Raw genomic sequence first — 16,939 nt, forward strand, 5'->3', positions numbered from 1 at the left:
AAAAAAAAGTATTCTTGACTATTCTAGAAAGCAGTCTTTCTACCTAGTCTTCTCTGCAAGAAGAGGAACAGTATCCTACTGATTTCCTTCTCTGCACTGATCACAAGCTAAAATTACCATTTTATTATTTACTGTATGTTTCTCTTTCCCATTAAAACGTTAGCCTCATGAAGGCAGAGACCACGTAAATCTTGTTCACCACTGAACCTCCAGCACAGTGCCTGGGACAGAGGAGATGCTCAATAAATACTGGCTGATTAAAAACTACCTTGTTTCAAACAGATGTCATTACACAGTGAATTAATTCAGGGACAATTATGACAAAAAGCAACAAAGAGAATGGAAGATCTATAAAAGTTACGAATATTCTAGTCTTCAAAATTCCAGGATAGCCATCAACAGCCTCTTAAGATTCAGATACTCACTTTGTCTAACTGTACTCAGTTTCACCAATACCTATCCATTTCATCTACCTGAAGCTAGAGGCATTTATCAAAAATTTATTATAAACTTTAATGTAAAAGAAGTTCAAAACAAGCATTTGAAAGGAGTCCTATCTGCTTACATTAACTAACAAATTCCAACAGTAGTTTCTGTTGACTACTACAACACAATCTCCTGTCTAAAAAATACTGCATATTAGAATCCATCCCATCCGAAGCAGTTTATTACAAAAGTGCTTAAAGTATTATGTAATAGTTTCATCATTAACAAAATCCCATGGCACCGGCCCCAATGTCATACACCAAAGCTACTCTTGTTGTAGCCTACACTTACACAACTGAGCTCACCACTGTGTTTCTCCTATTTTAAGACATGCATTTTTCACTTTTTAACTTAAGTGGAAATGCACCTTCCAAATGAAGGTGTTTTACAATTGCTATTGGTCTAAGAAATAGTTGCATTGCCTAAACATATACAAGTTTGGTTGTTTTTGATGACAAACAATTGCAACCCATTTTATTCAATGAACCAATTGAAGATTATTTGAGAAAAGTATTGGTTTGTCTCTGAACACTTTCTGCTGACATCAAGAACCAGCATAAAAACTTGCATAAAGGGTGTCAGTGGCAAACAAGTATTTTAATACACCAGCATACAAATACATAGGTCTGTTATGTGTTTCACATTAATTCACGTCGTTCACTTTCTTTGCACAATACTTGCTCAGTCTGTTTGGTTTCCTTTTTTTTCTCCGAGTAACCATAAATTTATCCTTCCCCTAAAATTATTTTTCATTTTTTTAACTGAAGTAGAGACTTTCAGCTGTACAACAGTGATTCCACATGCTTAATAAACACTACACTATACTCACAAGTGCACCTACCATCTGTCACCACACAACACTACTAAGACACCTTTGATTCTATTCCCCGTGCTGCACTTTTCATCCCTGTAACTTAATCATTCCTTAAGTGGAAGTCTGTACCTCTTACCCCTATTCACCTATTCTTGCCCATTCCCCTCCCCTCCCCGTTCGTTCTCTATATTCATGAGTGTGTTTCTGCTTTTGTTTTTCAGATTTCACATATAAGCGAAACCCTATGATATTTGTCTTTGACCCATTTCCCTTGGCAAAACACCCTCTAGGTCCATCCATACTTTGCAAATGGCAAGATCTCATTCCTTTTTATGGCCGAGTAATATTCACATCTTTACCCATTCATCTATGGATGGGCGTTTGGTTTGCTTCCATATCTTGGCTATTGCAGATAATGCTGCAGTAAACATTGGGGTGCATAGATTTTTTCCAATTAGTGTTTTTTCTCTGGATAATATACACAGTAAAGGAACTACTGGATCATAGGATATTTCTAATTTTTTGAGGAACTTCAATACTGTTTTCATAGTGGCTGCACCAATTTACATTCCCACCAAAAATGCACAAGGATCCTTTTTTCTCCACATCCTCACCAACACTTGTTAGTTGTTGTCTTTTCGATTCTAGCTATTCTGACAGGTGTCAGGTAATAGCTCATTGTGATTTTGATTTGCATTGTCTCATGATGAGTGATGCTGAGCATCTTCTTACATGTCTGTCATCTGTATGGCTTCTTTGGAAAAAGGACTACTCAGGTCCTATGCTCATTTTTTAAATCAGATTTTTGTGTGTGTGCTGAGTTGTAGAAATTCTTCATATATTTTGGATACTAACCTATTATCAGATATATCACTTGCAAATATCTTCTCCCATTAAGTTGCCTTTTGATTTTGTTGATGGTTTCCTTCACGGTGCAAAAGCTTTTCACTTTGGTGTAATCCCAATAGTTTATTTTTGCTTTTGTTTCCCTTGCCTGAGAAGACACATCTAGAAAAATGTTGCTACAGCAGATGTCAAAGAGATTACTGCTTGTGTTTTCTTCTAGGAGTTTTATAGTTTCTTAAATTCTTTTTTTAATGTTTATTTTTGAGAGAGAAAGAGAGAGCAAGGGAGGGGCTGAAAGGGAGACACAGACTCTGAAGCAGGCTCCAGGCTCTGAGCTGCCAGCACAGAGCCCTGTTGAACCACAAGATCATGACCTGATCTGAAGCTGGACCCTTAACCCATTGAGCCACCCAGGCGCCCCTAGGAGTTTTACAGTTTCAAGTCTTTAATACATTTTGAGTTTATTTTTGTTTATGGTGTGTGGTGCAGTTCTCTTTTAAGAAACATTGTATCACAAAAACTCTGGATGACAGAGAAGTCAGTAATGTATATAACATAGACACTGAAGGACTCTGAAGGTAGAAAGTTTTAGAAAGACATTAACAAACAGCTGAGGTAATAGTATATGAATCAAAATATGCTAACATATCATCCATAAATTTTACAGATTAACAAGAATAAACAAAACAGAAAATCTATACATGATGCATAACCAAGAGAGTATTACAAAACTACCTATAAATGGGGGAAAATAACTCTTAATTTTCAATGGAGTAATTTCTCAAGTTTATACCAAGCTATTTTATATGGCTTTAGAGGGAGACTGGAGTCCCAGAAACACTGGAGGAGAGACAGAAGGGAAATAAAGAGCCTAAGATTAAATTACAATAATTCCACAATGAGATCTGTAAATATTCAGAATCCTGATAGATCAGAGCACTGACTAAAAAGCACCTGTGGGACTCTAGGAGGCAGTCTGGAAGGGGAGGCTTCTGGGCAGCAGGGGGTAAGAGGAAGGGAGAAGTTGTTTAGAAATTGTACAGAGAGGGGTAAAAAAAGCAAACGGGAGAGGGGGGAAAAACAGGACTTTTCAGGAGAAAAGAACGAGAAAAATGGGAAGACCCACCACCCTGAAAGCATTCAAAGGAACCGCCATTTGCTACACAGACAGAAGAGGGAGCACTGGAATGAAGAATGTCAAACGTCCCAAATCAGCAGCCCTGTCCACGAAATGCAAAGGAACAACATACCCTGATCTACAGAAAGCTACAAGAAGAAAACTGAAAAGGGGACTTAAAACACTTCAGCTGATAACTTCTCCCCAAAGTCCCCTGATCCCCAAAACACCACAAAGGTAAAACTAAAACATAACACTCTATGTTGAATTAAATATCCTCAAAGAAGGATTTTAAGATATGAAAACATGTCCTGAGTGAGAAATTTCAAAACTAAGAACAGAAATAAAAAAAAATAAGAGTTGACAAAACTCTGGAAATAAAAATTGTATCAGAAAAGAACTAAATTACAAACTGCCTAAGGAAGAATAAAAGATTAAAGAAGTAAAAAAAAAAAAAAAAAAGAAAAGAAAAAAAGAAAGAAAAGACAGAAAAAGAAAAAGGGTCAGAGACCATGATCAAAATGAAAGGTAGGCCACGAAGACCAAACTGGACCATACATATGCTGGACTCCCTTAAGAAGGAAAAAAAGAACAGAATATTAAATAACCAAGAGAAATCTCCAGGAATAAGACCTCATTCTGCATACTGAAAGTGTTCACCAAACAACTGAGAAAACTGACCTGTGATAATATACTCAGAGAAATATCATAATAAAACTATTAGACTTTTTAAAGATGAAAAGAACACCCTTAAAGTCTCCAGGCAAAAAGATCAAATAAATTAAAAGGCCAAGAGAATTAAATGACCAAACTTCTCAAAAGCAACACACAATGAAATACAACAATAAAGCTATATTTGTAGAAACTCAAGGAAATAAAAGATAAATAACAAGATTTCAACAGGCAAGAACACAGGGACAAGTGTCCCCAAGAGTCCTTAATCAATATACCAGATCAATTCCACAATTTGTTTCTGTAAAGGCACCAAAATAACACAGTAACCAGCTTAAAACTACAGGATATGCAATGAAACATAGAAACACAGTATAACAGAAAACTTTAATACACCATTCTCAACACGTGACAGATGAAGCAGACATAGCTAAAGGTAGTTTCTTTTTTTTTTTTTTTTAATAACTGGAAGTTTGTACCTCCTAATCCTCACCTAACTAGCCCACCCCCTCACCAACCTCGCCCTCTGACAACTACCAGTTTGTATTTAAGTCAGTTTGGTTTTTAGTTTGTCTGTCTCGGTTTTTAGAGTCCATGTAAATGTGAAATCATGGTATTTGTCTTTATCCGACTTATTTCACTCTGCATACCGTCTATGTCTATCCACGTTGCCACGAATGGCAAGATACATTCTCTCTGTGGCTCTGTAATATTCCAGCGTGTACGTGTGTGTTGTGTGCACCAATCTCCTTCATCCATTCGTTTGTCACTGGGCACCCGGGTTGCTTCCATTTCTTGGCTATTCTAAATACACATGGGGTGGTAGGTATGTTATCTTTTCAAGTTAGTGTTCTTGTTTTCTTTGGGTAATGGAATTACCAGATCTCATGGTCTATTTTTATTTTTTTTCCATGCTTATTTTCCACAGCGGTTGTACCAATTTACATTCCCACCAGTAGTGCCCGAGAGTTCCCTTTTCACCACATCCTCACCAACCCTTGTCTTTCTTAAGAGATAAAACAACTTAAACATAATCAAAGTAGTCCTCATGGATAAATGTCAAATGCTACACCCTGACAATAAATATTCTTCTCACATGCCCACAGAACATTCACAAAATTGATTATATATTAAGTTAGCAAAAAACTGCAAAACTTCCATAAAGTAGAAATATTATGGGGGCGCCTGGGTGGCTCAGTCAGTTAAGTGGCGAATTCAGCTCAAGTCACGATCTCGTGGTCTGTGGGTTCGAGTCCCGCATCAGGCTCTGTGCTGACAGCTCAGAGCCTGGAGTCTGCTTCAGATTCTGTGTCTCCCTCTCTCTCTGCCCCTCTCCCACTTGCACTCTGTCTCTGTCTCTCAAAAATGAATAAATATTCAAAAAAAAATTTTTTTAAAGAAATATTTTTTAAAAGAAATTCTTTTTTTAAAAGAAATTTTAAAAGAAATATTTTTAAAATAAATAATATTTTTTAAAATCACAATGCAAAGACACCAGAACTTACTAAAAAAAACCAGAAAGGCCTTTCCACCTGGAGATTATTAACTCATGGGTTAAAACTACAGAATATTTTTTAAATTACAAAATACTGTATGTGAATCTATGAGATGCATTGAAAGCAATGTTAAGAAGAAAATTCACTCTACTAAACACCTACCAATAAAATATAAAAATTAATGAATTCTGATCCCCCCAAATAGAAAAAGAACCAGAGTACCAAGAAATTAAGAAAAAAACAGAAATTAATGAGGAAGAGAATTTAAAAAAAAGTTGTTTTGAAGAAAAAAAAACCAACAGAATAGACAATATACTATCTTCATTTAAGGAAAAAACACACAAATACACAAGATAACCACCGAAACAGAGGTAATTTTAAAAATTATGAGACTAACTTTGCAGACTTTTAAATAAATTTGGAAACTTATATAAAACGTACAATCTCCTAGAGAAGTACAGATTACCAAAATCGATTCCATTGAAGTTAGAAAGCCTAATCAAATTGATTTTCATAGAAGAAACAGAGAAAGTTATTAAGGAACTGCCCCACAAAAATTATCCAGTCCCAGATATGCACAATTTGTATGAGAAAAATTTAAAAGTATTGAAAGACCCAAAGTAGATTAGAGAAATGGAAACACATCTCACCTTGGATAGAATTCAACATTATAAACATTTCGGTTCTCCCCAATTTATACATTCAATGCAATCCAAGGAGTTTTATGGAGCTGGACTGAAGTGAAGGGATTCTTCTGCATATACATTTTGTTTAAACCACATTAAAAAGAATAAAATCAACAAGGATGGGGGAAAAATGCAATAAAACAAGCAAAGGGGTTGAACTAGATTTCAAATGAATAATTTCACCAGACTGAAGAAGGGGAAAGAACCAACCCAAATAACTTTTGAACAAAGTATTTTGACTATGTATCTTCAGACTAAATAACTGAAAGCAAATTCTGAACTATTAGTATGTCATTTTACAGTGGTATCACTTAACAGTTCTCTAACAATGGACTTTTACTTACTGTATTCTAGGACTGAACAAACAAGAATATTGAGTGCCAGGTTTTTCACTCAGAGAAGAGAAATACAAAAACAGAAAAGTGGAAAAGTAGAAAACAATATGTGTAGGTTTAGTATGAACTCATGGTGAGACAGATAAAAATGTGTGTGGAGGGGGTGTATATACATGTATTTCCTAGCTCTATCCACTAAGGGGAACTAGAATCAATGATGCTCTAGTAGGAATGAACATACCTAGCACCCACATCCTATCTCCTAAATACTCTCCTCCATTTAAAGGAACCAGGGTTTCTTGGAGAAGCAGGAAAGTACAAGGATGAGCCTGAACGTATTAAGCCAGAAAGCAATGGAGCACTGAAAGAATAATGAAGAAATGCCAAAAGGACAGAAACCACTGCTTTGAAGGGACTCCCAACGGCCATGAAGAAACAATGTAAGTATAAAAATAAGTTGACAGTAAAAGATTATAGCCCATTGAATAAAACAGGAATCCATGAGTCCATACTCATTATTTTTAAAAATAAAAGCTCTTCCTTACAGTAGGATGTCAACTAATAAATGTAGTAGGAACAACTGGATCAGAAAATCACCATTTCACAGGGGCACCCGGGTGGCTCAGGCGGTTAAGTGTCCAACTCTTGATTTCGGCTCAGGTCATGATCTCACGGTTTGTTCCTGAGTTTGAGCCCCTCATCATGCTCTGTGCTGACAGCATAGAGCCTCCCTCTCTCTCTGCCCTTCCCCCAATTGCTTGAGCTCTCTCTCTCTCAAATAAACAGTAAAAAAAATAAATAAATAAAAATAAAAAATAAAAAATCACCACTTCACAAATGTAATAATTATTGATTCAGGCAAAAATCATCAATGGATGTGAAAACTAACAGGCAGGCTGAAATTTGAAGAGAAGAAGATCTACCAAATCTCAAAATATCTCCCTACAAAATATTAATTTTAAGGTGAAAAACAGTAACTTTTCAATGGCAGAAATCTGGCAGACGGTATCTGGCAGACATGATCAAAGTTACCATCAGTAATGGAACAAATGGACATCAGATGCATCCAGATACGACGTACTGAGAAGACACCTAACTTTTGTGCACTCCTGCCAAAAATACAGAACCTCAATCTACTCATGAGGAAATAACAGGCAAACTAAAACTAAGAAACAGTCTATAAAGTAATTGGCCTATTCTCTTCAAAAATGTCAAGATCAAAAAAGTCACAGTAAGTCATTTGCAAATATCTTCTCCCATTCTGTAGGTTGCCTTTTAGTTTTGTTGGTGGTCTCCTTCGCTGTGCAGAAGCTTTTTATTTTGATGCAGTCCCAGTAGTTTATTTTTGCTTTGTTTCCTTTGCCTCTGGAGACGTATTTAGTAAGATATCTAGTAAGAAGTTGCTATGGCCAATGTCAAAGCAGTTACTGCCTATGTTGTCCTCTAGGATTTTGATGGTTTCCTGTCTCCATTTAGGACTTTCACCCATTTTGAATTTATTTTTGTGTATGGTAAGAAAGTGGTCCCATTTCATTCTTTTGCATGGTTGCTGTCCAGTTTTCCCAACATCATTTGTTAATATATCAAGAACTTATAAAACTGAACATCCAAAAAACAAATAATCCAGTTAAAAAATGGGCATAAGACACGAACAGACATTTTTCTAAAGACATACAGATGGCTAACAGACATGAAAAGATGCTCAACATCATTCATCATCAAGGAAATACAAATCAAAACTACAACAAGGTTATCACCTCACACCAGTCAAAATGGCTAAAATTAACACAGAAACAACAGGTGTTGGTGAGGATGTAGACAAAGGGGAACCCTCACTGCTGGTGGGAATGCAAACTTCATGCATGAGCCACTCTGGAAAATAGTATGGAAAAGTTAAAAAGTTCCTCAAAAAGTTGAAAATAGAACTACTCTACCATCTGGCAATTGCACTACTAGGTATTTACCCAGAGGATACAAAAATATGAATTCAAAGGGGTACAAGCACCTCCATGTTTTAGCAGCATTATCAACAATAGCCAAATTATCAAAAGAACCCAAATGTCCATCAATTGATGAATGGATAAAGAAGATATATACAAAGGAATATAACTCAGCCATGAAAAAAAATGAAATGTTGCCACTTGCAATGCTGTGGATGGAGCTAGAGAGTATTATACTAAGTCAGTCAGAGAAAGACAAATACCATATGATTTCACTCATTTGTGGAATTTAAGAAACAAAACAGATGAACACGGGGGGGAAAAAAAGAGAGGCAAACCAAGAAATAGACTCTTAACTACAGAGAACAAACTGAGAGTTACTGAAGGGGACTCGGGCAAGGGGGAAGGGTTAAATAGGTGATGGGTATTAAGAAGGGCAGTTGTGATGAGCACTGGGTGTGGTATGCAAATAATGAATCACTACATTCTACACCTGAAACTAATATTACACAATATGTTAGCTGAAATTTAAATAAAAACTTGAAAAAAAACTAAACAAAAAGAAAGTCAAAGACTGAGAAACTATTTCAGGTTAAAGGAGCCTAAAACAACCTAACTAAATGCAACATATGCTCCTGAGTTGGACCCTAGACTAGATTTTCTTTTGCTATAAAATATATTACTGGAACACTAGCAAAATATGAATATGGTCTTCCAATTAAACAACACTATTATACTAAGGGCAATATCCTGTTTTGATAATTTTATCATGTTACTATACATGTTCTTAGGAACAATACATTGATATTTAGAAGTGAAAAGGCATCATGGCAGCAACTTACTCTCAAGTGGTTCAGAAAAAGAAACTGTGTCTAGAGAGCAAGTTATAAAGAAAATGTATTAGAATGTTAACAATTAGAGGGGAGCCTGGGTGGCTCGGTCCGTTAAACATCAGACTTTGGTTCAGGTCATGATCTCACGGTTCATGGGTTAGAGACCTCCACTGGGCTTTCTGCTGTCAGCGCAGAGCCTGCTTTGGACCCTGTCTCCCTCTCTCTCTCTGCCCCTCCCCTTCTCACGTGCACATATGCACTTTCTCTCCCAAAAATAAGCATTGAAAAATAAATAAATAAATGTTAACAATTAGGAAACCTGAGAGAATGACATATAGGACTTTTCTGTACTATTCTTGCAACTTTTCTGTAAACCTGAAATTATTTCAAAATATAAAATATTTTCAATTTATTTTACTTACGTATTTCATATATATATATATATATATATATATGCAAGAATTCTATGTAATATGACATCTGTTTAAATAAATATATTCTTCCATCAGTATAAAAATTCTAAGTGATAAAGCACCCTGTCAGTTATTTGGTAGTGTGTCTGTTTTTAGTTGCAGACAAAGTAACAATGTATCTGACAATCAATGGAATCCTATATTCAAGGAAATAATGATTCCAAAGTTTCATAGGACAACACTGCCCATTGATGGAAAAACCAATCTTGTCATATTTTCTCAGTTCAGAAAAGTCAAAATCACTAACACAAAATCATTATAAATACCTTGTGTTGCTAGAATAATCCCACATGGCCACATCTAGGAGGCTCCGAACCCAGGTTCTAGAGGGCTCCTTAAGAAATTTTTGCTGGTAGATTCCCACTACAAGATCTTCGACAGTGAGAAGTTCTAGATCTTGCCTGATTTCTTCCATTGGTAAATAGAAAAAGACATACAATTAGTGAATTTAGATACACAGAAGATGTACATCAAAATGGAAACAAACACAGACATTATAAAGCACTTGAACAGTAACCTAGTTTTACTTACTTGATGCCTTTGCCATATGCTTCAAACACCAGTTGACTCTGGCTCGGTCATCAGACTGGAGAAGGAAAAAAATTTACTTGTATTTTCTCCTACATTGTTGTTCAATTGTTGTGCTTTCAAACTGGGGAGACAGGGGTGGCAGGAAGGGAAAGACTAAAGAGTTTGTGACAACTAAAGGAGAACCATAAAAAAGAGCAACATGCATTTTAAAAGACTACTGCTATTAATAAAGTTACATTTATAAAGCAATGTTAACAGACTTTGTGAAAAGCAAGGGAGACCTAGGGTAGGCGCATGAAGAAACCAACACGCAGAAAAAGGTCATCTGTTCATGATTACACTAAACTAGTAGGATTAAAACCCAGTTCTTCAACTCCTAATCTAGAAGAATTTCTTTGGGTACCTTTTGTGGATCTTTTGGTATCTTAAGTGGATAACCTTAAAAAAAAATTCTTACACTGAAATTACCTTGCAGTAGATAGGTGGCCAGCTTCCTGGGTTTGGGTGAATAAAACTATAAAGGTTTTGTAACACAGTTGCTTGGTCATGCCCAGATTCAAAGTTTGAAATAGGAATCTTGTGACTAGAATCACCTGAAGGAAACAAAAAGGAAGTAGGGAGTTCAAAATTTGACCAAGACAAATATGACAAAGTGGGTAAGGAAGGAGGGTATAGGAAGAGGATAGTGAGTAACTCATGTTTAAGCACTTGTACCAAGCCTAGTTATGATTAGGTACTTTATCCGATATTCTTATGAGAAAGGGGATATACACCTATTAGAGAAGAGACAACCGAGAATCACAGAAGTTGGTATAGTAAGTTAAGAGTTGGTGATCAATGGAGTAAGGACTCAAAACCAGGTTTAAGTGACTAAGCCTGTATGTTTTCACTATTCCCCTCTGCTTTTCATGTAAGGCTGGAGAACTTAATAGCAATGATTGCTTTTTTAAAGGTTGTACAATCAAGATTTCCACTTGCAATAAAAAGTGGACCAATTCAGACCAAACTTCCACAAAAATTTAAAATACTTGAAAATATCAAGAGCACACAGTAGCGAGGAATTAATAAACCCAGATGCAAGAGAATATAGAAATTCAAAAAGGCCCTCCAGAGAGCCTAGCTTTTGGGGCAGTTTTTTCCCCCTGCAGTTATTTACCAATTCCAGAAGAGAAGGAAGTTGAATGGCTGAGAAATGTGCTTGTGACAGCTCTGGAGGCCTGGTTTGCTAGGCCTCCAGGTGTCTAGTAAGAGCAAACATAAATCTTTTCTGGAGGAAGGGAACATCATTATAAACCTCAAATTACTTTAAAATCATTTTTTCAGCACAGTGGGGAAAATGGTGGCCAGGAAGGCAGGAAAGGAGAAGCCCAAGAAGCCACAGCCAGCTGGAGCTGTCAGAGTAATGAAAGGGAAAGTTCCAGTTGCAACACCAAGAAGTAATCAGCTGAACAAGAAGCTGCAAACCTCTCAACAAAGCCTGTAAAGATCCACAAATTTGGAAGCACCATAGGTAGTGACAAAGAAAGTCTCAGCCATATCCATCAAACTTGGATCAGGCAAGCCTAGAGGAACTCTTGCTCCAAAAACCCTTTCAGTAGCAGTAGACTTTAATGAAGATGAAGATAGTGAACAGAGGAAATGACTCCAGAAACAAAGATGAGGATGAAGAATACTGGAAGGGATACACCAACATCGTTAGGACCAAACCCGTTCAATAAAGGAAAGCATGATTTTTCTGATGACCAGAACCTATGGGAATGAAATAGAAAATCTCATCTTGGAAATGTCCATGACCAAGATAATTAAATGATGTGTTTTGAAACTGGGGTGTTGGGTGGGTGTAAAGTTAAAAGGAACAGTTTCCTTTTTTTTTTTAATTTTTTTTTAACGTTTATTCATCTTTGAGAGACAGAGCATGAGCAGGGAAGGGGCAAAGAGAGAGAGACACAGAATTGGAAGCAGGCTCCAGGCTCCGAGCGGTCAGCACAGAGCCCGATGCGGGGCTCGAACTCACGAACTGCGGGATCATGACCTGAGCCCAAGTCGGACGTTCAACCGACTGAGTCACCCAGGCGCCCCGCAACAGTTTCCTTTTTTAAAGAACGGTGTAAGATTATCTTTGAAGACTTTTTTTTTTAAGATTGAGTGATATATAAATGAATTTGAAATTAGAGGCAATTTAGGTTTTATATACAGATTTCAAGACATTTACTAATTTTATAGTTTCATGTGATTAGCTTACAGATAATAGAAAAATCAGAAATGGTATCTAAGAACTGCATTTTTTTTTAATGTCTATTTATTTTTGAGAGACAGAGCATGAATGGGAGAGGGGCAGAGAGAGAGGGAGACACAGAATCCGAAGCTGGCTCCAGGCTCCAAGCTGTCAGCACAGAGCGTGATGCGGGTCTTGAACCCACGAGCCATGAAATCATGATCTGAACCAAAGTCAGACACCCAACCGACTGAGCCACCCAGGTGCCCCTAGAATTGCATATTTTTTAAGACACTATCAAGAGGGATGCAAAAAGTTATTATCTATTTAAACTGCAAACAATTACTCTTGACTCCCTTATTAATGTAAACTGTCTCCCAGGAACAGCCTGTATTGGGAAGAAAATGTTACTGGACTATTGACTGGAAGTACATTAGATAAAACATGGTTTGTTTTTTTTTCCCCCCTAATGGGCATTTGTTTTTGATCCTCATAAACTAGGTATTGCATTGCTATCAGCTGGTACAGATGCCTACCTCTTTAAAAAAAACTTTGTTTTCATTTTATGTAAATTGTTACGTATTTGAAATAGTACATTTCACCTTAATGGGTCCGGTCTACCTTCGTTAGTCTTCAAAGACCATCTGCTACCAAAGTAAAATCAGTATTGTGAATGTGCTTCTTAGTTTTTGTTCTTAGCTAGTTCCTGTAAGCATTTCCACCAGATCTTGAGGCAACTCATGAAGAAGTAGTTTCTTTTAAAATACAAACTACCACCAAAAACTTAAAGGTAGGTATAATACTTAGATATGTGGGTGTTTTTGTTTTTTAAAAGGTAGTAACACCATGGGGCGCCTGGGTGGCGCAGTCGGTTAAGCGTCCGACTTCAGCCAGGTCATGATCTCGCGGTCCGTGAGTTCGAGCCCCATGTCGGGCTCTGGGCTGATGGCTCAGAGCCTGGAGCCTGGTTCCGATTCTGTGTCTCCCTCTCTCTCTGCCCCTCCCCCGTTCATGCTCTGTCTCTCTCTGTCCCAAAAATAAAAATAAACGTTGAAAAAAAAATTTAAAAAAAAAAAGGTAGTAACACCAAAAAACCCACACTGTATGAAGATGAAAATGAGAAAAATGCACTTTCCATACCTTTGTTAAAGCTTAATTTACTAATTTATGAAAATGGAATTTGATTTGAACTTAATACAAGAAATCTTATGTTAGTAAAATAATATGGCTATTTGAATTATACATATATTTTTTAAAGTATTATACACATTAATCATGTACATTTTAGATACTGAAGATAAAAATAAAGAAAATACATCTTTAAACATATTCTATGGAATCTCCAACCACATTGTTAGATCTATGTACTATAGGCTTTCTAAAAAACTTTAATTTTTTTAATGTGACAGTTAAGCACATCTTTAAAAGCATAATCACAGATAAAAGAAACATACAGTAAAATGATTTCCTTGAAAATTCCTGCAATGTTTAATTTGGAAGCAGCTTCAGACTTTATTGGTAGCAACCACTCGCTGAGCTCTTTTAAACAGGGATTAACTCCAGAGAAGCAGCCTGTATTCCTAACGCTTTGTTCATTTGCATTTTGCTTTTAAGTTAAAAGTAAACCCCAAGTAAAACAATGGAAATATATATAGAACTATCAGTTCTTACATGATTTAATTATATCATAATACATGAATTTAACTTGCTTTAATGTAAGCAAACTTTCCACTTTTGTCCATTTTGTTGTTTATGTTAAAATAACATCTTTTCCTACATATTGTCTGGACTCAAATGAATTATTAACCTAAGGTCAAGAGGGGAGAGAAACGACGGAGATGAATGTCTTTACTAAAATACCACTAAATTTGTCAAACTCAAAAAAAAAATCATTTTTTCAAACATTAGATATGAATAACCAGGTACAGGATGAAAGAAGAATGAGAACCAAACCAAATTTGATAGAATGAGATCCAAAGTATTCCAGCTACTGAAATTATTCAGTACAGATGATAAATATTCACGCTTATGATCAAATTATGAATTTTACCATAAAGTTATAAAAAAGGACACACAGGAAGAGTTCAATTTCTGATAGCAACAGACTAGAACTCTATGAATGAAACACCTGCTTGAGAGCACTGCAGAGAGAAAACTACAGTAAGGAACCGGGGGTCCAAAATCTTGGAGAAGAAGGAATCCTAGAAAGTGGATTCTGGCATTTGGGTTCATTGGTAATTTGGGGCATTTATGAATTCTGGAAGAGGAGATTTAGAGTCTGATAAACTGAGCAGTTTTCAAAAGACTTAGATATATAAGAATTAAAACTATTATTCCGGGGGCGCCTGGCTGGCTCAGTTGGTGGAGCATGTGACTCTTGGTCTTTGAGTTGTGGATTAGAGCCTCATGCTGGGTGTGGAGATTACTTAAAAATAAAACCTTTAAAAAAAAATATTACTGTAGGACCACCTGGGTGGCTCAGTCAGTTAATCATCCATCTCTTGTATTCAGCTCAGGTCATCTCACGGTTTGTGGGTTTGAGTCCTGCGTTGGGCTTTGTACTGACAACACGGAGCCTGCTTGGTATTCTCTCTCCCTCTCTCTCTCCCCCTTCCCCTCTCATACTCTCTCCCTTTCTCTCAAATAGGTAAATAAGACATTAAAAAGTATTACTCTAGTATTACTTGTGTATATTAAAAATTGTAATTAAAAGAATATTCAATTGCCTTCTTGCTTCCACTGTTTATACTCAAGTCAATTGCAAATTTTACAGATGATCCTTTGGTGGTAATCTGTCTACCTTCCCCCCCTTTTTAGAGATCAATCAGAAATAGATTCTTAAAAAATATGAACCCAATTTTACATTATCTCAATCCCTGAAATTGGATTAAGGTACTCTGAGATGGCTAGTGACAGCACCTTTCTGCCAGAAGCAGTCACAAATTTTCTTCAGAGAAGAATAACAAGTTTTTCTATATACTGTTCAGCCCTCAAAAATAATCAGATGGGGGTGGGGGAGAAAAAAATAAGACATATGAAGAGATCAGGTATCTTGACATCAAGATAACCAACAGACCCCCCCCCCCACAAAAAGATCCCTATGTTTTTCAGACATAAGGCTTTAAATGTTCAGAGAAGTAAAAAATAGATTATTTTAGCAGAACCATAAAAGAGAACCAAAGGTAAATTAAACTGAAGACACATTCTCTAACCCATTTTAGGATGGCAAAATAACCTTGAGAACAAAATTAGGTAAGATTAATCAAAGTCTTTAACATGAACGTACAAATCCCAAAACAAAATATTAGCAAACCAAATTCAGCAATTTAAGAGCTATACAGTCACTATAATGGGTTTATTGCTGGAATGTAAGATTGGTTTAGCATTAGCAAATTACCAGATGAATAAAAAGACACAAATCACCTGAGATACAGAAAAACTATTCATTAAAATGTGCAACTGATATCTCTAACCAAACTGGGAGTAGAAGGGAACATCTTTACCCTGATCAGGAGTATATACTAATGCACTAATATATGGAATCAGAAAAGACCCCAAAATAATGTCAGTCAGAGTAATGTTAAAATAGAAAACCAAAGCTGGAGGCATCACAATTCTGGACTTCAAGCTATATTACAAAGCTGTAATCAACAAGACAGTATAGTACTGACACAAAAACAGACACACAGATCATCAATGGAACAGAACAGAGAACTCAGAAATGGACCCACAAATGTATGGCCAACTAATCTTCGACAAAGCAGGAAAAAATATCCAATGAAGAAAGACAGTCTCTTCAAGCAAATGGTGTTGGAAAAACTGGACAGAGGCATGCAGAAGAATGAAACTGGACCATTTTCTTAAACCACACATGAAAATAAATTCAAAATGGCCAAAAGACCAAAATGTGAGACAGGAAATAATCAAAATCCTACAGGAGAACACAGGCAGGAACCTATTTGACCTTGACCGCAGCAACTTCTTTACACGGTCTCCAGTGGCAAGGGAAACAAAAGTAAAAATGAACTATTGGGACCTCTGTGCTTCTGCAAGTGAAGGAAATAAAATCAACAAAACTAAAAGGCAACTGACAGAATGGGAACAGATATTTGCAAACGATGTATCAGATAAAGGGTCAGTATACAAAATCTATAAAAAAACTTAAACTCAACACCCAAAAAACAAGTAATCCAGTGAAGCAATGGGTAGAAGACATGAATACACTTTTCTAAAGAAGACGTCCAGAAGGCTGACACATGAAAAGATGCTCAACATCACTCATCATCAAGGAAATACAAATCAAAACTACAAGATACCACCTCACACCTGTTAGAATGGTTAAAATTAACAACTCAGCAAACAACAGATGTTGGCGAGGGTGCAGAGAAAGGGGAATCCTCTTGCACTGTTGGTGGGAATGCAAACTGGTGCAGCCACTTTGGAAAACAGTATGGAGGTTCCTCAAAAAATTAAAAATAGAACTACCCTACAACCC

At 36.4% G+C, this 16,939-nt stretch overlaps 1 protein-coding gene across 3 annotated transcripts in view; it reads right to left on the reverse strand.

Annotated features, from left to right (window-relative positions):
- The window catches only part of MAEL (maelstrom spermatogenic transposon silencer), a 38,610-nt gene that overhangs the window by 12,071 nt on the left and 9,600 nt on the right, over nt 1-16,939 (reverse strand). For all 3 annotated transcript variants that reach the window (XM_027046305.2, XM_015062336.3, XM_053209260.1), the window contains 3 exons: nt 10,698-10,822; nt 10,230-10,284; nt 9,965-10,106 (listed from right to left, as the gene is read on the reverse strand). In XM_027046305.2, the coding sequence (XP_026902106.2) occupies nt 9,965-10,106; nt 10,230-10,284; nt 10,698-10,822 (322 nt within the window). The remainder of the gene's footprint in view (nt 1-9,964; nt 10,107-10,229; nt 10,285-10,697; nt 10,823-16,939) is intronic.

This window comes from Acinonyx jubatus, chromosome E4 (assembly GCF_027475565.1).
Source record: "Acinonyx jubatus isolate Ajub_Pintada_27869175 chromosome E4, VMU_Ajub_asm_v1.0, whole genome shotgun sequence".
Taxonomy (NCBI): domain Eukaryota; kingdom Metazoa; phylum Chordata; class Mammalia; order Carnivora; family Felidae; genus Acinonyx; species Acinonyx jubatus.